Genomic DNA, 22,499 nt, shown 5'->3' with positions numbered 1-22,499 from the left:
CGGTGCATTGCAAAGAATTGCCTGGCTTTAAATACAGACATGATCTGGTTAGGGATGTTCTGTGTGATGTTCTTAAACGGGCAGGGATTTCTGCTAAAAAGGAGGCCCCTGTTAACTTTCTCACGGATCCTATTGAAGGGAGGTCTACTTTACGACCAGCTGATATTCTTGTGTTCGGGTGGGCAGGGGGGAAACACGCCTGTGTGGATCTTACAGGAGTGTCTCCTCTTGTTGGGCTCAGGGACCGTGGGTTTGTTGTGGGTCAGGCTGCGTTGAAGGCTGAATCGGGCAAAGTTGTTAAACACGAGAAAGCTTGTTTAGATAATCAACATGTCTTTCTACCATTTTCCTTTGATACATTTGGTTTTCTGGCTCCAGAGGCTGTGAAATTTTTGAGTAGGGTTCAGCGCGTCGTACACGGAACCTCTTCAGCTTCTAGGTCCCAAAGCTTCGTTTTTACCAGGATTGGCTTTGCTGTTCAAAAGGGGGTTGCGGCGCAGCTTGTTGCCCGTTTGTCTGTCACTTTATTGTAATCGTTTTATAGTAAATTATATAAATAAAAAATATGTAGTTATTACACACTTAAGGAAATACAATAGGATACATAACTTAAAGAGGCGCACCCATTTCACTTACTAAACATGAACTGTATGTTGTTCTGAACAAACTTACTGTTTTCATCGTCGTTCTTACCAAACTTGAATATGTATGTGGACTGGAGTAGATCTAGGATAAGGGGGAACTGTAGAACGAAAAAGAATGAAATCGGTAGGAGAGCAAAGGCACATATTGGAGCGAGTACCCATAGTTTCTGTTGAGAAAATACAAGGAACAATGTGGCACTGAAGGCTACTATCATGGCAGTTGTAGCGATCAACAAGGTGCAAAGACCAATAATCAGTCGTCTTGGCAAACGGACAAGAAAATCCTGCTCTGCAAACCGTGCAGTTAGGATAGACAAAAACACCAACAGTGCAGTAGTGGATGAGAATAGTGAGATTGCGTCTGCTATTGCAAAGAGAGTGAAGGCCGCTTTTTTCGTAAACACAGGGATACCCGTATCTTGATTGCTTCCACCTGGTACAGTAATAGCTGCTGCGAACACGATTGTGGTAATAAGTGCTGCAGTGATGCTGCATGATTCTGCTACGGTTTTAATCCATTTTTCTCCTTCTTTCAATAGTGTTTCGTGTTCCTTTGTAAAGACCATCTCTGGTGTTTCCTTAAAGATGTTCTCTTTAGTAATGAATGTTGGAAACACGAGCTTCTCCACTTCCTATATAAATTAATCTTTTAATTATTCTACTATAAATGTTTAATAGTTAGTAGTTCCCAGCTTATTGTAAATAATGCGTTTGGTATGTACCTGGCGCCATTGAAGCTCTCTTTGTAATTGTAATGCTGCACCGGTTCTACGTTTGAGTTTATTTGAAGGAGCTAATCTTCCCACCAAATGCAACATATTGTTTTCATAAGAATCTTGTATTGTTCGATAGGTATTCTTACGTTCCCCAATGATATAGATCATGTTGTAGATTCTTTCTGAACGGTGTATTGTTGCTAACTGAATGATGTCATAACCATTTTTATCTTTGCAGTGGATAGCTTCAGGCCATCTTCCTAAAATCTGATCCACAACTTCGTAAGCATCTTGACATGCCGCCTCAAGAATCGGTGCGGTATATAAATCAGGACTGCTATCGGAGCGCTCATCTATAATTGTCTTCAATACCAACTCTAGAACCTCTTTTGCTTTCCTATATTCCTTCTTTTTCTCCTCGATATTCCTAACGAGTGGAACTGCAAATATATCATATAAAAAGGATCATATAATTTATTTTGTATGAAACATTGGCATGTAAATTTATGTTCTCTTCCATCTTACTAGATCATTCGATATGACTCTTACCTACTCTCGCCGCAGCCTTCCACAGTAGCAAATAAATTATAAAGAATGGGAAATAAACCATCAATAGGAACAGCGGAATAAACTTATAAATCCAATAACCCATTGCAATTAAAACTGCATGGAACACACAAATAATATTAGGAAGAAACCTGGAGCTGTATATGATTATATATAGCTTACCATATATAGTGACCAAAAATGCTTGTGCCACAGAGTGTAGAATTCCATATTCACAGCGTAAAGAAGACCACGTTTCTTCTTTCAAGTCTGAAGATAGTTCTACTAACGAATTAAAAAACTTTCTAGTTCTCCCGACTATCCTTTCACTTGTATTGTCCAAATCTGAAAAGAGAAAAACCGTAAACACTCTTAAAAGGAAAATTATAAGCAAAATGTATAAGAAGAATCTTACTTGGATAGATAAGTCTTTCACCATAGTCCAGCCCAGTCGGAAAGGTTCTAGCCATAGCCATGAGTACATTGTCATTGAACACGGCATATTCAGAATATCTGCCGATTAATTTAATGCGACATCTGAAAGGATATTTAAGCAACTGAGTATCTGTTTTGATAAGTATATGTATTTGAGATAATAAGGTGTTCAAAATTAGAGATTAGTCAAAGAGATCGAGTTTATTTGGTTTAGAGATTATTTGTGTTTATTAGTATGGGTGTTTCTAACTTTCTATTAATTGTATTAGTTTCGCATATCTTGAGTTTTCTAGTTTATGTGTATAAGAATAAATATATTTTATATGTTTGTTTATATGATCTCAATCATTTATACCATCACTAGCGTTTACCCCTTCCCCCGAGTTATTACGGGAGTTGTTTTACATTATACATTTCTATTATTTATATATATATTTTTATTTTTATTTTATTTTTTTTGTAAGTAAGTTAATCATATACTTACAAATGAAATGGTTAGATAAATAAATGAGATGTTATAATTCGGTTTAAAAGTTATATGGGTTTGGTGAGACCAATAACTCGCTTATTTGTTTTTACTGTAGAATTGTTTACTACACTAGCGTTTACCCCCCCCCCCCTTTCCACCGGGTTATTACGGGGTTGTTTTACATGATTCATTTCTATTATTTATATTATTTTTTTGTTTTAATTTTATTTTTTGTAAGTAAGTTAATCATATACTTAGGGTTTCAATAATGAAATGGTTTGATAAATAAATGAGATGTTATAACTCAGTTAAAAGCTATATGGGTTTGGTGAGACCCATGACTTGCTTATTTGTATTTACTATAGAATTGTTTACTAATTATATATAATATCTTTTTTTTAAAAAAAAAAATCGGATATTATTTTTGTGTATCCCTATTTTATAGGATTTTCATATAAAATATTTTGCGGGAATAATTTTTAATTTAATGTGATGTTACAACCCGTTTAAGGGCTATCTGGGTTTTGGTGAGAACCAAAGCCTGTGAATTTCGATCAAATGCATGAAAAGTTTTAATTTATAAATAAAGCAATATGCTGGCTTGAGAAAAAAATAAGGAAGTTTCATTTATATATATTTAAGACAAGATCAAAATAATTAAATTATGTTTTATAATATTTTAGCTTGGTAATTGTTGATAGACCATATTACCCGTACTTGTTAATAAATAGTTTTCCCTTCGTGTGCATGTGTGTGTATGTAGAGTTAGGTTCGAAAGTGAACTCCAAAAAAGTGGGGAACTGGGGAACAGGCCTCCCAACCCTTGATCAATTTCCCACGGACCTTTTATCTCACGTTTCATTTTTTTTCCTTATAAAAATGATGTGATGTAGGTGATTAGTGGTGTAACATAAGGATGTAGGGGAAATGATCAAGGGTTGGGAGGAGTTCCCCAATGAACTCAACACACACACACACACACACACATATATATATATCACACACACACACACACACACATATATATAGGGTGGGGTTAGAATAAGAAGTGAGTTATTTGTAAGAAGTGTAAGAAGTAATATCAGGCGTTGGATGTGATCATCTAATGGTGGATATTGTTAGTATGCTTTTTGCTCGGTGTGTTTTATTTTGTTAGTTCGGTGTGTTTTTTGTTCGGTGTGTTTTATTTTTTTAAGGGTAAAAATCACTTCTTACACTTCTTAGGGTAGTTTTACTTCTTATTTTAACTTTGCTCTCTCTCTCTCTCTCTCTATATATATATATATACAAATAAACCTTTAAAAGCTCTCTGTATGCTCTCTGTATGCTCCTTCTCAAGCCACCAGATTGCATTATTTGTAAACCCAGATTACATTATTTGTAAACCCTGATAGTCCTTAAACGATTTATAGCATCTCATTAAATTAAAACTTAATCACACCAAAATTTTTACTATCATAATCCTATAAAATAGAGATATACTAAAAATTAACACTTGATTTTTTTTAAAATATGTAATTTATAACTAAGAAGCAATTTTATAGTGTAAAAAATAAGCGGGTCATGGGTCTCACCGAACCTATATAGCTTTTAAACCGGGTTATAATATCTCATTTTATTTGTGAAACCCTTTTATTATCAAATCATAAGTAAATTATTAACTTCTTTATAATAAATAAAATTAAAAATCCAAAAAAATATATAAATATTAGAAACAAATAATATAAAACAAACATGTATTATGGGGGATAAAAACTAGTATATATATACGTATATATATATGTATACACACACAAATATATATATATATATATATATATATATATGTGTGTGTGTGTGTGTGTGGAGAGAATAATTAACATCATAATTTAACCTAAACACACATCCACATTCCATATGCCTCCCTCTCTCTCATAATACGGATTTTAGAAAACCCTAATCCCCATCACTAACATACATTCTAAAGGGGAACTCGACCAAGCTGACAATCATGTCGTCTGAATCATATTCCTCATATGTGGCTACCCTATCTACTATAACATCCACACATATAGTTATAAGTACACTTTTCCAGTGCATTACTTACTAAAGTTTTCCACTTGTACAGATTGCTACCTTTAGAATCAACCATAATACAAAGAAGTAGAAAATGAAAATGAGTGTGTTGATAAGGAACTTATGTACAAGAAAAGAAACATATGGAAAATAAGATATTATTAACCTCGCTACCACTAAAACCTAAAAGATGATAGTAATAAGGTCCATCGCCAAAATTACAAGTATTGCTTTCTACTATACTTTCTCCAAGGAGAAGTCTCACTACATAAATATGCAATTGGACTAAGCACAAGCAATGAGAATATCCATAATTCAAAAGAACATATGACTAAAATAGATACTTGTACATTAATGATATTTAAGTCTGCTAATTATAATATTCTAGTTAACACCTGATAAGTTGATTCTAGTTCTATACGTTTTCTTACCAAAACTCAACAAATAACTAACATGAACGTTAGTGACAAACCACCAGTATTGGGTGAGGTCCATGGACGAGTTTTGGGCGATAGGGGCGAGCACCCCCCCCCCCCCCACACCCCGATAAGGGAGGGGCGCTATATATTTGTCTCCGGCGATTGAACGAAAATAATAATTAAATAATAAAAGTGACCGTTAAACGATCGCATTTAAAAATAAATAAATAAAAACTTAATATAAATACCAAACCAATTCAACCCATTTTTCATCATATCATACACAAACTCAAATATAAATACCAAACTAATTCTACCATTTTCACCATTTCATACTTCTTCACATTTCATTTCTTTATATCTCAAAATGGATTCCCCGGACCCCGAACTCTTCCGAAATTTGGGATCAAGTAATTAAGGAGAGTCAGAGAATTTGTCAAGTGCAACAACGAGCGTTGGAGGAGACAAAAGAGGTCATAAGCGCAATGAGGGTCATCACCAATAAGATAGTGTATCGCTCTACTAGCTCTTCGTTGCCACGTATGCGATCGTATATCCATCGGGATCGTACCGAAGGGAATGATCGTTTGATGAAGGACTACTTCAATGACACACCTACATTTAACGACACTAGGTTTCAATGTCGTTTTCGGATGTCTAAGGGTTTATTTTTGCGCATCGTGGGAGATTTGGAGCGACGGTATACATATTTTCAACAAAATCCCGAAATAAGAGGATGTTTTCAGGATTCACCGCCATCCAAAAGTGTACTCGGCGCTACGAATCCTCGCATACGGAAACACGACCGACATCAACGACGAATATTTAAAGATGGCTGAGAAAACGACGTGAAACTCATTGGAGAATTTTTGCACCGGTAAAATGTAATTTGTTTACATGAATAACTGCTTTTTAATATAACTATTTTTTAAAAATTTATTTGTATAGGAATAATACAATTATATATTGGTCGTTATCCGAGGATTCCTACTCCAAATGACCTGACTCACATATACGATGTACACGAAAGCTAACATTCTTTTCCTAGCATGATCTAGACTATAGATTGCATGCATTGGGAGAGGGGCAACTGTCCAACTGCAAGGCGATGTCAATACACTCGTGGTGACCATGGAGGAACAACGGTTAGTCTTTAAGCCATTTGTTCACACGACCTCTGGATTTGGTCGGCCTACCTCGGCTCCGTCGGGTCCAACAACGACATAAACATTCTCAACGCGTCCCCTGTGCTAGAGTATTACATTAGCCGTAACATACTGGTCTTACCGGTTTATGCCAACGATACCTTCTATCGTTGCGAATACTATTTGGGAGATGGGATATATCCAGAGTACTCGATCATCATCAAAACATTTCAAGACCCGATAGAAGAAAAAAGAGAATACTTTAAGAAGAAGCAAGAGTCCGCGCGAAATTCAGAGTTCTAAAAAAACATTGCCATTATGTGAAAAACACATGTCGTGTATGGACGATGGAAAAAATTAGCGATACCATGTATACGTGTATCATATTACAAAATATGATTTTAAAAGACACTGGCATGTCAACACTATATACCAAGAAGCGTTCCAGAACAGTTCACTGAACCATCACCAGAGCAACGAACACAAAACATTCACGAGCTCACATCAAGTTAGATACATAACCAACTTAAGGCGGATTTGGTTTAACAGGTGTGGGATAATCGTCCCGTTGAAGTAGAAGGCGAGGACGAAGAAGAGGAGGAAAATGTAGACGAGGAGGAGAACGAAGACGAAGATGAAGACGAGGACGAGGACGAAGATAATGAGTAGATTGGTATTTTTATATTTATTTTTTATTTTATTTTTTGGTGTGTTTTTTTTATTTTGATTATAATTTATATTTCTTTTATTTAGTTAATTTAATAAATTTTAATAACTTAAATGGTTTTCTTATTATTTTAATTACAAAATAAAATAATAAAAAAAATTGACGTGGCATTAGGGGGGCTACAACACCATAACACCCTAAAAACAAATTGCTACAATTTGCTGACTGGGCGCCACATGTTGCAATTCGACCAATTTGGGGTGCCCTCCACTACACATAGCTTTAGGAACTGATAGAGTCCACATGATTGTCGTGGTTTGTAGGAGATCATGGTCCACTTAGTGGTGAACGTTTCATGTATGTTTCTTTGTTTAAGCTATTTATAGATGTTGTTCTTGATTAATTGAAGTACCAAAAAATTGCGAGAGCACATTGTGATACCATCTTTACAATGTCAACCCTATACCAGCTTTCATCACTCTTAAAAAAATTAACTCCGGTCGTCGAAGCTATGCGCAGAACAGTGGCGAGTCAATTCCGGCTTGCAAAGGTCGCAGAAAAGCTTCAACGGGTCGGCCCAAATTTTGTAGACCACGTTGAAAGCTTCATATAAACGGCGGATCAACACTCTGCCATTGCGTGCTCCGACGAGTCACACTCCGCCACCGCGAGGCACTTTATGTTCCGAGTCTCCTTTCGTCACCAAGCATGCGCGCTGTCACAGATTAACTCTCCGCCAACATGGGTTTTCGCGCATCGCGGGTCAACAATCCGCCACGCATTCGTGCTCCGGCGAGCCAGACTCCGTTACCACAGCACATGAGCGCTCTGTCGAGCCGGCTCCACCACTGTAGGTCACTACTGATGCTGAGGTAGATCAGCTCCGCCCACAAATCACATGTGGTCTCAGGTGAGGCCAACAACGGTCACCAAAAACCAATCACTACCGTGGACCGGTGGGCCAACACCTGCCACCGCGGGAGCATGCATGCCCCACCGTAACCAACTCGCCCATGGTGAGTCACCTGCGAGCTCCGCTATTTAAACACTCAACCGCCGCGTTGCGGTGAATCAAAGTGGTTGCGTCTATGTCATGGCGGGATAACACCACAGCAGGTCGCATGCGTGCTTCAGGAAGACGACTCCACCACCGGCAACCTATTCATGCTTCGGTAGGCTAAAGTCGATAGCAGCAGGTCAATGCCACGCTCAAGCGGAACAACTTAAGACAATAACGTGAGCCACGTAGAAGCTCCGCTGGTCCAACTTCAATCAACGCAGGCACAACAGAGGTTCAAACTCGGTCAACGCGGATCACATACGCCTGCTCCGGCCACATTGCGATGAAGTACCGGAAAGTCGAGGAGCAAGTAAATGCAAGTATCCCAGCATTCTGTTGCATATACATGGCAATATATATATATATAGGATGAATATCATTATAGAACTCATAAATTACTCCCTCCGTCCCATTTTAAGTGTCTTAGTTTGAATTTCCAAGTCTTTCTTTTGCAACTTTGATCGTAAATATTTTTATTCGTGTCATATAATACTTAATGAAAATTATATCAATGTATAATACATTTAAAACCCAATCCATTCATATAATTTTCATCAAGTATTATATGACACGAATAAAAATATTTACGGTCAAAGTTGCAAAAGAAAGACTTGAAAATTCAAACTAAGACACTTGAAATGGGACGGAGGGAGTATTTAAAAACTTGAAGAAACTCTTGAAAACTAACGTTTTTTATATTTTTTTTTGTATGTTAGTGTTACTTGAGTGTAGTTTTATCATTTTTTTATATCTATCTTTACGATTACAATTTTTTGAAAGTTAGTTTTTATACATATCCATGTTTTGTTTTACACCTATGTAAATTTGTTAGTACATAAATTTTACACATATGTAAACTTGTGATTAATATATGTAATCAAAATTTTTTGTATGAAATATGATAAGACTACTCTTAAACAATGTTAATATATAAAAACAATTGAAAATTGTTTGGTTGTTTAGAGTTTCTAAGAGTTCTTAACTTTATTAGAGTTCTTAAATGATACCAACCCTAATATATATATATATATATATATATATATATAAAGAGTGAGTGAAGGACCTCTTAAAAGTTAAGAGGTCCAACAAATATTGTTAAGTTTACAAGTCTTAATGCATGTCTTAACTTCTTTTTAAGGGTAAAGATGTCTTTCTATCAATACTTACATCTTGGCCCCTCAATTTTTATCAACTTTTACTACATAAACAATAGTTATATTTTCGGCCCCTCAAGTAAAACCAACTACCCCTCACGATTTTTAAAAGATCATAACTATTTCATACGTTAATATTTAAAAAAAGAAACTACACCATAAAAAAGAGAATTTTGTTCTCTTTAATTTGAGTATAGTAATGCTATACTTCGTAATTTTAAAAAATTCGCATTTTACATGAATACGATTTATGACCGACAACCGGGTTCTAGCAAGGCGTTTAACATCGTCGGGTTACACCGACACTGGTTAAGCGTTTGATGCCGGGTTACATGCGTACCGACATCGGTTACGAGTCAGATGCCGCGTTACACACGTGGCGACGTTAGATTTCATGCGTTCAAGCGCGGGTTACCCAGGTATCGAATCTGGTTACACATCCGATGATGCATTATGCGTTTATGGTCGTCAAGTTACGCTCGTACCGATAACAACTATGTGGTCGATGTGCCTTCGTTACATGTGTATCGACATTGATTACAAGTTTGATATTGCTTTATGCGACAGACGTGGGTTTGTGTTCGTTCCAAAGTTGGTTGACGCGCATAGCGAGCCTGACGCGCCTACTAACGTCGGGTTGTGCGTTCCATATCAACCTCTTCTGATCAGTTGGAAAATAACACCACCTAATTCTAACCTGTTTGAAAATAACACCAATCCATTTTGAAATGTACATAATCACGCAATATATGTTGCAATTTTGCATGCACATAATTGCGCATAAAGAAAGATAATTACATACCTTCTATGATAATTACACAACATATTTTCATAATTACGCATGACTATAATCACACTTGCTATACGCACAACACACCTAGGTATAAAGAAAATCATTTTTTTTCTTTAAAAAAATATTATAGCAAAAAAAAGTAGTTTGTTTTTTTAGAAAAGAAAATACTTATGTAATTTTTTTAAATGCTTGATTTTATGGTGTTGTTTTTTATATAAAAAATATCGTGAAGAAAAGTTATCAATGTTTTAAAAGTTGAAGAATTATGCTTAATTTAGGTTCTCGAATAAGGAGGAGAAAAATATAAATGCATACAAAGGTCTATAGTTTAAGTAAATACAAGTGTTAAAACACATTAGAAATCTTATAAATAATTTATCTTTTTGTTTAACGTTAAACATTTATTATTGTTTCTCTGTCCATATGAATGGAGAAACAATATGTGATGGTCGGTTAATTTGTATATGTTTTAGTTCGTTTATTATTTAGTTTTAACTGTTTATTCTAGAACTATCGATACTTCATACGTGTATTATTGGATTTCAGGTCACATGCATTAAAGTATTCAATATGGACCTTTTCTGACACGGAATGAAGACCCCGGATGTCTAGCACGCAAAACGATGACATTTGGTGAAGGTTGTTGTAGCAGAACCCATCGCGGTACGCGATGGGTATGTTGAAGATCCCATCGCGTACCGCGATGGGATGTTAATGAAGTTGAGTTGTGGTCAATCGTGGTACGCGATCGACTCATAGAAGGCCCCGGCGCGTACCGCGACGGGTGTGCAGACGAGATTTTGGTTTATAACATCAATTTCATCAAGATAAAACCCTAACTTCGTTTTTGATGACCAAGAGGCGATTCCAGCAGTCCAAGAAGGCGATTTCCACTATCCTAGCTCGTGTCAAGACCCTACATATGATTTCTATCATCCATATCGAAGATTCAATGATGTCTAGGCTCGGCTAATCTCCTAGAATCGCACCTGGGATATATAGTTTGTAACCTTTTACAGTTTTTCTCATGTGATTAAGAATACTTGTGTATTGTTATTGATGATTGATATATGATTATTGATGTTTAGTATTTATGTGTGTTCGATCGGTTTAGGTTTACGTTGGTCTGAACGATCTGTTACCAGTTGCTAGATAATTAGTCATATAACTGTTTGGTTAGATTGAATACGATAAAACGTACAATTACCCTTAACTGAGTCACACTGGAAAGGACTGTTTGATAACCAGTGCCGTGTGTAAAGTAATTATTGACGTCTAAGGTTTTGTCTGGTTGATCAGTTTTCAGTTTATCGTTAATAATAAATCTGTTAGGTTGCATGAGATACTGTTTGGTTGCTTACTTGAATTCCCGGGTGTGGTTTGCTTTGTTAACTTCTTAATACTCGTTTACTTGTTCGTTGCTTAGTTCTCTTAATTCAAACTATTGCTTGTGTGATCAGTACTAAAAACCAGTTACTTCATAATATTAAATCTGTTACACGAATTGCATTGACCATATACTCCTTGTGATACGATACCTTACTTGCTCTAACTATTTAGAATAATTAGGTTTTTGATTAACTCAAACGACGGTCATAAATATGGCAGAGACTATATATTCTATAAACACAAGTTCAGTCCTTATAACAAGCAACTGACTTAATCAACTTTTTGGTTAAGTAAAGTCTTAGAATTAATCCATCGACATGATTAAGTTGTATGTGTGATAGTAATGATAATAAATTTTAAAGTGGAGCCAAATTGAGTCAATGAGAAAATGTATGGTCCTCTTGCAAGATCTAATCGCATAACATGATACGTACACGAGACGATTACGTTAACAATACTTTATTGATATACGTTGTTGTTCATACATTACATAAGTTAAGCCTATAAAGAATTCGGCATGGTAACGTTACACGGAGAATAAATATGGCATAGATATCTACGTATATTCATTAGGAAATGCCTATTTATAAACTATCCTCATTCGTTAATCATCACTAATGAATGAGGTCTCTCATTCGTTAGACACACCTAACAAATAAGGTTTCCCATAGAGAATGACATCACATTCGTTAAACATCCTTAACGAATGGACATTACATTAACGAATGAGCCTTCATTTGCTAAATCCCTTAGCGAATGAGCTTAATCTATAATGAATGGCCCTCATTCGCTAAACATGCCTAGCGAATGAGCCATATTACATTAAACATAATGACTAAACTACCCTTAATTTATTTGATCAGCTATGGACAACAAGTCATACACTGACAGTCAAGCATACCATCTCAAGTTTAATTTTAAGCCTAGCCAATTCAGCTCGGAATGAAGTTCGAGTCCAGTTCGAGCTAGCCCTGGTTTGGATATATTAGCTCGTTAACAGCCTTTAACTATTGTTCGCTGTCGCATCACGCGGACACTCTACTAGTATATATATATATATATAGGGAGATGATCATGATAGAACTCCATTTTATGGAGAGAACTAAAGAACTAATAATGAAGTATTTTTAGTTTAATTAAAAAAATATATTTTTTAATTTTTTTTCTTTCATCCTTCTTATATGTTGTTATTCTTCACTACAAAAAAAATATAAAAATATAAACAAATAAAAAACAATAAAAAAATTAACGTTGTACTGCATATATGCAATACATCAATCAATCAATCATGCCCAGTGAAATCCCACCGACAGCAAAGCTATAAGTAGGGTCTGGGGGAATATATGCAATACATGACTTTTTTTATAATGCATATGTGCAAAAGTGTGCATATTGATATTTGAAATAGTGTTAAATAATATATATATATAGTTGTTTGTATTGTATATTTGCAATAGTGTTATATTATATACAAAAATTAAAATAAAATTCGATATAGTGCATATGTGCATTAGTATTGTATTACATATATGCAATATTGTGTTTTGCATACAATTATTAGTGTTGTATTTGCAAATATTCAATAGTGTGTATTAGATAATGTATTTGTGTTGTATTATATGCAATAAAAAACTATTTTATATATACAATACACATTAATGCACATACACATTACATCGACGGTTTTGTTTTTAGGAACAATATCATCTTATTAGGAGGAAAGAAAAAAAATCACAAAATAAATTTTAAAAAATAGTTAAAAATAATTTTTTACTAGTTCTTTAGTTCTCTATTTAAGAGAGTTCTCTCTAGATCCTACCCATATATATATATAGGGAGAGGATCATGAGAGAACTTCATTTCATGGAGAGAACTAGAGAACTAATAATGAAATATTTTTAATTTAATTGAAAAAAATATTTTTTTTCTTTCATCCTTCTTATGTGTTGTTATTCTTCACCACAAAAAAAAATATAAAAATAAAAAAAATTAACGAGTAATGCATATATGCAATACACCGACTTTTTTTATAATGCATATGTACAATAGTGTGAATTTTGATATTTTAAAAAGTGTTAAATAACATATATATAGTTGTTTGTATTGTATATTTGCAATAGTGTTATATACAAAAATTAACAAAAATCGATATAGTGCATATGTGCATTAGTGTTGTATTACATATATGCGATAATGTGTTTTTTTCTTTCCTCCTAATAAGATGATATTGTTCCTAAAAACAAAACCGTCGATGTAATGTGTATGTGCATTAATGTGTATTGTATATATAAAATAGTTTTTTATTGCATATAATACAACACAAATACATTATCTAATACACACTATTGAATATTTGCAAATACGACACTAATAATTGTATGCAAAACACAATATTGCATATATGTAATACAATACTAATGCACATATGCACTATATCGAATTTTATTTTAATTTTTGTATATAATATAACACTATTGCAAATATACAATACAAACAACTATATATATATATATTATTTAACACTATTTCAAATATCAATATGCACACTTTTGCACATATGCATTATAAAAAAAGTCATGTATTGCATATATTCCCCAGACCCTACTTATAGCTCTAAAAATAAAAAAAATTAACGAGTAATGCATATATGCAATACACCGACTTTTTTTATAATGCATATGTACAATAGTGTGAATTTTGATATTTTAAATAGTGTTGAATAACATATATATAGTTGTTTGTATTGTATATTTGCAATAGTGTTATATTATATACAAAAATTAAAAAAAATCGATATAGTGCATATGTGCATTAGTGTTGTATTACATATATGCGATAATGTGTTTTGCATTAATTATTAGTGTCGTTTTTGCATATATTCAATAATGTGTATTGGATAATGCAATTTTGTTGTATTATATGCAATAAAAACACTATTGTATATATGCAATAGGCATTAGTGCACATATGCACTACAGTACTACACCGACAAGTTTTTTTTTTTAAGAACAATATCATCTTATTAGAAGGAGGAAAGAAAAAGAAATCACAAAATATATTTTCAAAAATGGTTAAAAATAATTCTTTACTAGTTCTCTAGTTCTCTTTTTAAAAGGAGTTCTCTCTATATCTCACCCCTATATATATATATATATATATATATATATATATATATATATATATATATGAACAAGTTCAAGAGGAAACTAAAAAAAGTGACGAACCGAGAAACTATTCATTTTACATGTAATAAAAATACTAAAAAAATCATCTTTCATGTAAACAACACATTTTTATATAAATGTTTTAGAGCATTTTACATATAAACACATGTAAAAGCCGAATAATTTTATTTTTTTTTTAATTTTCAGTTAAAAAACAGTAAAAGAAATTTTTTTTACAAAATTATCATTTTTTTATTGATATGTCTTTTACATGTATTTATAAACAAAAAGTCCAAAAACATGTATGTTAAAACTAATTTTTTACATATAAAATCAAACGTTATATTACTTTTTTACATGTAAAATAATGAGTTTCATAGTTTCCCACTTCTTTTGAGTTACTGTAGTGTTTGTTAGTTGGAAGCATGTGAAGCATCTCACCGAATGCATTGTGAGGATCACACATGAAGGCCAACACCTTTACAAAAAGTTGGAACTATTTTCAAACTTTAAAAAACAGCCCCTCAAGTATGGTATGATATTTATTGTAGTCTACAAATAATTCAAAACATAAGTCTGGTACGTAACAAGAAAAAGCCGCAGACCACGTGTCAGAACTGTGAATGGCATATGCGAAACGTGCGTCAAAAACAAAGCACAGATGGCTATAAAATTTTCAACTAAGTGAATTATTTTTCACAATAACCTCCAACTTTTTGCCTATATTGATTTTGTTTATATAATAAACAAAATAAAACAAAGTAAAAAGTTGGAGTAAATAAAATTTGCATTAAACAGTTAAACGTATGTTAATGCAAAAACGTACGGCTACGCGCCGCTCACAACGCCAAAGTTAAGATATGCAAGTAAAGCACAGGAGATTACGACATTCGCAGCAACCAGACGTACAACGCGTATGTGTTGAACAAACTCGATGGCACGCCTATTGCAAAAACTTGGAACGCGTGGCAGCAGCGAAGTGTTGTACGTAAATCGATTTCATTTTATTTAAAAGCGGGTCGAAAGCCACAATATTAATGAAAACGATAATATGTTGTTGCCAATCAAAATTAGCGATAACGAAAATGATACTACGCTTAACGTACACCGGACACGCTCCGGTACACTGTGTCGGACGCAATCCGCTCAAAACGGACATTTTCCGGTCCACCGTGTCGGACGCGATCCGCTCAAAACGGACACGCTATGGTCCACCGCGTCGGACACGATCTGTTCAAAACGAACTCGCTTCAGTCCACTGCGTCGGACACGTTTCGCTCAAGCCGGACACGATCCGCTCAAAACGGACACGCTTTGGTCCCACTGTGTCGGACACGTTCCGGTCAAGACGGACACGATCCGTTCCACACGCCTCAGATACGTCCCGTTCAAGACGGACACGACCCGTTCCACGCGCCCCGGACACGTTCTATTCAAGACGGACGAAATCCTTTCCACGCGCCCCGGACACGATCCATCCAAATTCATCATCATGATTTAAAACCTCTTAAGAACCGTTAATTTTCAACATCAAGCACTCCGAATAAGTCCAGAGCTCCACCTAAACGCTTACACTCTCAGGAGCAGCACTGGATTAGGGGACTTGTAGAGGTAGGGTCTTAAACCCCCGTTATGACATTTTTCTTATTACATTAAGTTTTGTATTTGTTATTTTAGTATTGCTTACTAACCAAGGCCCAATGGGCCTTGGGTTGTGGAGATAACCCCTAACCGGCTTGGCCCACTAAAATTGGGTTTCATGATGGTGGTCATGGAGTTCCTATATAAGAAGTCTTCATCTTTCATTTGAAGGGATATTGAGGAAGAAGAGGGTGTTTGTATCAATAGATGCACACTAGCGGAGAAGACAAAAAGAAAAGGGGTGTTGTGCAGCAGGGAAAAAGGTTGTAACTTCCTATCTTGAAACTTCTGTTGTTTTGCAATGTGTCATAAAATTATTGGGTAGTGTTATGAATAGGGTGCATTTATGAGACAATTGGAACTTCATATTTAGTATATATATAACTAGATTCTCACTTGGAGCGTTGCGACGGGACAATCGGTAAAACCTCAACATTGAAACCTGAGTGTTGGTAAAACCCCGAGCATTACATTGGTGAGTTAAAACGAATTCAGTTAGTATCGTTTACGTTCTTTATGATATAGACACCATTGGTAAAACCTTAACGCTCAGAAAATATATATTTGTCAAATTAACATATAAAAAAATACCAGAGGTAAAAAGGGGGAAAATATATAAAAATTGAATGGACCAGTGGGGTGGTGTCAGTCGTTAAACTCGGGCGTTGGTAAAACCAAGTGTCGTCGGTCTCGGACGTTGAGACGTTGAGTCTATGCGAAATGGGTCGGTTTTCGTGATGTTTGTTATTTTATCGTAATTAAAACAAACAAAAGAAAAACCTTAATTATCATTTCTGTCAGCTTTCATTATGTTCGTTATGGTACTAAAACGGAATAAAAAAAAACAAAATTTGTCTAAGGTGCCGCCAAGTGGCCCAATGGCAGCTTAGCGGCACAAAATTTGTAATTTATATTTTCTATATTATTTGAAATCACTATTATAAATATATATAAAAAGTGGTTGTTGGTGCCACAAGATTTTCAAAAGCCTATGTGAGTTACTTTTTACATAAATTATTTTGATAATTTATCAATTTGTAAAGATGGTGTGATGACTAGAGGTGTGTTTGTTAGGTTGTCGCTTGAACAAATTCAATGTCGGGGTGCAGTTACTATACGCTCTTGTGTTAACGTACGGTAGGTACGCGAGACGCTCAAAGGCAAAAAACAAAGGCAAAAACCTAAAACGCTCACAAAAACTTAAACTTTCATTGAACGCTCATAAATGGTCTTAGTGAAAAAAGTAAAAAATTGATCGATTAACCATCTAAAACTGTTTTTTTCGGTGAACCAATGATTGATTGGATATGTATTGATGATTTCGAGATGTTTGGATGTGATTTCATGGATCAGTTTGTGAAAAAAAAACAGATCTGTGCATGTATTGTACGTTAAGACATTATTGTATTGGATCTTTTCCCTTTAATGACGCAAGTTCAAGTCTTGAATACCACCTTTTAATATGAATTTTTGGGTTTCCTTTTGATTTTATCATAGGCTAATGGATCATTTTTTAGAAATAAAATGATTATTTATTTATATTGTTTTTATTTGATTTAGTATGTACTTATATAATATATATATATATATATATATATATATTATGTTTTTAGTTACAATATTAAGTTTACGATTTAGTGTTGACCGGTCGAATTCATGTTGGTTCGATGCCCTAACGCATGTAATTTTTCGTTTGGTTTAAATATGCTAATATGTTGTATATTGGCGTTGGCGATTTTTTTAATTTTTATTTCTACTTTGGGTGCAGTAACCTGATACCGACCAAATTTGAGTCATGCAATTAACATTTTTTGTTTTAACATTTTTTTACCTTAAATATATACAAATGTCAATACTATTCTAGCCTTCTACTGACTTATTTTTTTACGTTTATTGTCGTTATTGTAAGGACCTAAATGATACCAGCCGAGCACATGTCTTTGCCCACCACAACGCGGTCGCGGTGGGTAATTTATTAACTAGTTTACTTAATTCTTTCTTTTTCTTTTTACATGTGCCGTGCACAAACATGTGCATTCCTTAAGCATATACCTCATTTATTTATTTATTTTTATTTGTTCCAACTGACAAGTGCTAGAGGACATGGGAATGTAACTAAACTAGAAATTTAAAGGAAATTAATAAGAACAAGAAGGGCTACTCACCGTATCGTTTTGCAGAAATGGCATTGGCAAGAAGGGCGACACCTTTTTCAACATCAGCATCTTTCTTTTTTCTTGGGTGAACCGTGGATGCTTCCTGAGCTTCTTCCTTGCCATTTTCATGTTCTTCTATGGCTTCTAGTAAATATGCAATCGTATCCAGATGCATATTTTCATAAGCTTTATCCAATGGTGTTTTTCCGTCATTGTCTTTAGTATACAACAGCTCTTTGTTTTCTTTAACCAAGATCTTTGCTGCATTTGGGTTGCCGACAATCGCAGCAATGTGAAGGACGGTGCTTCCTTCCGCATTTTTTATCGTGGTCAAGTCATGATCACTTATACGCCATAATGTAGCTTTGATCAAAAAGTCATCACCCATTCCAACAAGTATGTGAAGTAACGTGTTGCCATTGCTATTAATTTTTTCTTGTAAAGCATTTCTCTTATATAGTTTGACAATTACTTTGTACCAATCCCCATCCACAACTAGTTGCCGTAATTCATTGGCTTCTGTTATTTTGACGGCTTGATCTAACTTTGCAATGGTATTTTTAAGATGCCGATTTCCATAAGCTTTCTCCAATGGTGTTTTGCCTTCATTGTCACGTATATCCAACAACTGTCTGTCATGCTTAACCAAGAGCACTGCTGCATCCGTGTTGCCAACAATGGCAGCAATGTGAAGGACTGTGCTTCCATTATAACTTTCCATATCAGTCAAGTCATACGAACGTAAATGGGATAGTATTTTATTCACAAAATCGTTACGACTTATTTCAATAACTTTGTGAAGTAACGTGTTGCCATCACCGTCGATAATTTCTGTTAAAGCATTTCTCTTTCGCAGTTTTGTGTATACTTTGAACCAATCCCCGTCCACAATTAGTTTCTGAAAATCGGCGGCTTTCTGTAAATATGAAATGGTTTTAAGATGCCCATTTTCATTAGCTTTATCCAATGGTGTTTTGCCTTTATTGTCAGGAATATTCAACAATCTTTTGTCTGTCTCAATCAAGATCTTTGCTGCACTTGTGTTGCCAACAATGGCAGCAATGTGAAGGACTGTGCTTCCGTCATTATTTTTTATTTTAGTAAGGTCATAATCACGAAGATAGAAACACCTGATGTAAAGACAGGCATGTGGTTTTAACATTTCTGAGATCAACATGCCATTACCTATTTCAACAGCTATGTGAAGTAACGTATTGCCATTACTATTGATCTTTTCTGTCAATGCCTCATCCTCTCCTAATTCTTGGTATACTCCAACCCAATCCTGATCCTCAATCAGTTCCTGCAATTTGTTTTTGTTGGTTACTCTTTTGGCACCTTCATTAGCGGCTTCCTTTAAATACCTAACGGTATTAAGATTCCCTTTTTCAGAAGCTTTATCTAATGGTGTGCGGCCTTCATCGTCTTGAATTTCCAACAACCTTTTGTTGTGCTTAACCAAGAGCTCTGCTCCATTTGTGTTGCCGGCAATGGCAGCAATGTGTAGGACTGTGCTTCCATGCTTATTTTTTATCCTAGTCCAGTTGCAATAAGGTTCACGCCATAATATTGCTGAGATCAAATTGTAATCGCCTATTTCAGCAGCTATGTGAAGTAACGTGTTGCCATCACTATTGATTTCTTCACTTAACTGCGTGCTTTTGAGGTATACTGCATACCAATCTCCATCAGCAATTAGTTGCGGCAAATCCTTGGTTTCTGTTTCAGCACCTTTTTTGCATATTTCGTCATCTTTGGCAGCTCCCTCTAAATATGCAATGATATCAAGATGCATATTTTCATAAGCTTTATCCAATGCTGTTTTGCCTTCATTGTTTTTAATATGCAACATATTTTTGTTGCTCAAAATCACCTTCTCAACTATGTTTTTCTTGCCAACAGTGGCGGTAATATGAAGGATTGTGTTGCCATCACTATCAATTTTTTCTGTTAACGCATTTCTGCTTTCTAGTTTGTTGTACACTCCCCAATAGTTCTCATCCATAATTAGTTTCCTCAATTTTTCGTTTTTGGTTTCCGTATTTTCGGCTTCGATCTCTATTTCCTTATCCACTTTTGTTACCTCTGAATCTGCATAACCTTTTACAATTTCAGTAAAACTAATGACACAACCAAGACCCATTCGTAGGTAATACAACCCAAAAAGAGTTTATCATTTATATGACAAAAATATTAGCAACGAATTTCATTGATAATTTAGTTAGGAGGATTTTGGAGGGAACTTTGCTCTTTTTTTAGAACAGCTTTTTTCTTTTTTTTCACTCACCAACGACAAACACGGGGACATGAATAAGAAAATTCCAGTATATACATTTCCATAATCAATTGGTTATATGTTGCTACACATCAACTAAAATAATATAAACTAGGTTAGATCTCGTGTTACACACGGGTGAAAATATATATATGTGTATGTACGTGTTATACATTTTAATGAATTGTAAACGTCAAATAATCTAACATTATTAATATAAGGTATCACATTGTTGTTTTAATTAAAAGAATCCAACACACAAATACAAACATAGAAAAGTAACAATTTAAAACATATTTCTAACAATAACAAAAAAAGACATATTTATTAAAATTTGTCATCTATTGAAGTCATATGTTATAAACAATGAAACGTAAACATGTAAATGTTGTAACATAAGTTGAATGTTATAAAAATTATTTTTATTGAAATTATAAAACATATAAGTACACAACATAAAAAATGCTACATATATGAATATAACAATGAGATATAAAAATTATAATTTTGATTAAAACGTTTAATAAAGCAACAATAAAATTCAAACTTCGTGACTTAAACCACCATTTCAATCCAAATATCCATACATCTAGTCAAAACATTCATAAATAATATCCCAAAATCCAAAAAGAAAACAAAAAAAAACAAAGTCTCAAATTTTTCAAATTTTTAAAACGTCCTTAACTTTATGTACAACATCTTTTTTTCTAAAAAAAATCACAAAAATAATGAACGTTTTATATCTTTAATATAATTATCATATTGTTATAAAAAATTTAGTGGGTCCTTTATACATTGTGTTATAGGTTATAGGCATTGTGTTTTTTTCTTCATTGTGTTTTATCTAAGGGATTACTCTATATAATAGTAACCAAGTTTTAAAACTATTCCACACTCAAAGAAAGTTTTGTTTCAGTCACGTCACTAAAGTTTCTTTTTTCTTCTAATCATAATTATTTTACCTAGACAGCAGGTTTTGTAGGTTTTTTGAATTTCTAAATAGTTTAATATTGTAAAATATTTTAAAAAAATGAGTAAAATAACTTTTAAATTGCAAAAAAAGAACTGAAATATTTTAAAAAAAGAAAACTTATTTTTTTTTGCAAATTTTCAGATTTTATTTCTTTATTTTTTTCTAATTTTTTGCAATTTATTTTTTTTCCTTATTTTACTAATTTTGTAATTTTTTTCTCAATATTTTTTAAAAAACTGAGAAAAATAATTTTTTAAATTGCAAAAGAAACTAGAGAAAAGAAAACTGAAATATTGAAAATCTGATTTTTTTTTCAAATTTTTAGATTTTAATTTTTAATTTCTTTTTATTGTACTTTTTCAAAAATTTTCAGATTTTTTTGTTGCAATTTAAAAATTATTTTTCTCAATTTAAAAAATACTTGCAATATATCACTACAAGAAAAATGTTCTGACAGGACCACCCCTATACCGACCACAATTGTGGTCGCTATAGAACACTTGTACCGACCACATGTGGTCGGTATACTGTTTGACCATACTTCACTTCTTACCAATCCTTTACCAACCACATGTGGTCGGGATAAATTTAGCGGGAATTTTGGCGTCTTGTGAAAATTTGTCCCGACCACATGTGGTCGGAAAAAGTAAATATCTTTTTATTTTTTATTTTCTTTTAATCCTTAGCCGTGTCAAAATGTTTTAACAACACCTATACCGACCACATATGGTCGGATACCGACCACATGTGGTCGGTATAGATTGGTTTTTATTTTAATCTTTTTTATTTTATGTTAAT

General features: G+C 33.9%; 2 protein-coding genes across 2 annotated transcripts; both read right to left on the bottom strand.

Annotated features, from left to right (window-relative positions):
- Positions 1 to 562: 562 nt before the first annotated feature.
- On the bottom strand, positions 563 to 1,894 carry LOC143566035 (uncharacterized). Its single transcript, XM_077052824.1, has 2 exons — positions 1,367 to 1,894; positions 563 to 1,276 (listed from the first exon to the last, which is right to left on the bottom strand). The coding sequence occupies exons 1-2, from the start codon at positions 1,526 to 1,528 to the stop codon at positions 629 to 631; spliced, it is 810 nt and encodes a 269-aa protein (XP_076908939.1). The 5' UTR covers positions 1,529 to 1,894; the 3' UTR covers positions 563 to 628.
- Positions 1,790 to 20,658, bottom strand: LOC143566034 (uncharacterized). Its single transcript, XM_077052822.1, has 4 exons — positions 18,463 to 20,658; positions 2,090 to 2,443; positions 1,910 to 2,023; positions 1,790 to 1,800 (listed from the first exon to the last, which is right to left on the bottom strand). The coding sequence occupies exons 1-2, from the start codon at positions 20,594 to 20,596 to the stop codon at positions 2,427 to 2,429; spliced, it is 2,151 nt and encodes a 716-aa protein (XP_076908937.1). The 5' UTR covers positions 20,597 to 20,658; the 3' UTR covers positions 1,790 to 1,800; positions 1,910 to 2,023; positions 2,090 to 2,426.
- Between the last annotated feature and the right edge of the window lie 1,841 nt (positions 20,659 to 22,499).

The sequence above is a fragment of the Bidens hawaiensis genome, unplaced genomic scaffold (genome assembly GCF_021521415.1).
Source record: "Bidens hawaiensis isolate Kalapana, Puna unplaced genomic scaffold, B.hawaiensis_p1.1 tig00022677_1, whole genome shotgun sequence".
NCBI classification, from domain to species: Eukaryota; Viridiplantae; Streptophyta; class Magnoliopsida; order Asterales; family Asteraceae; genus Bidens; species Bidens hawaiensis.
Note: the sequence above shows the minus strand (reverse complement) of the source record. Positions and strands in the feature narration are given on the sequence as shown.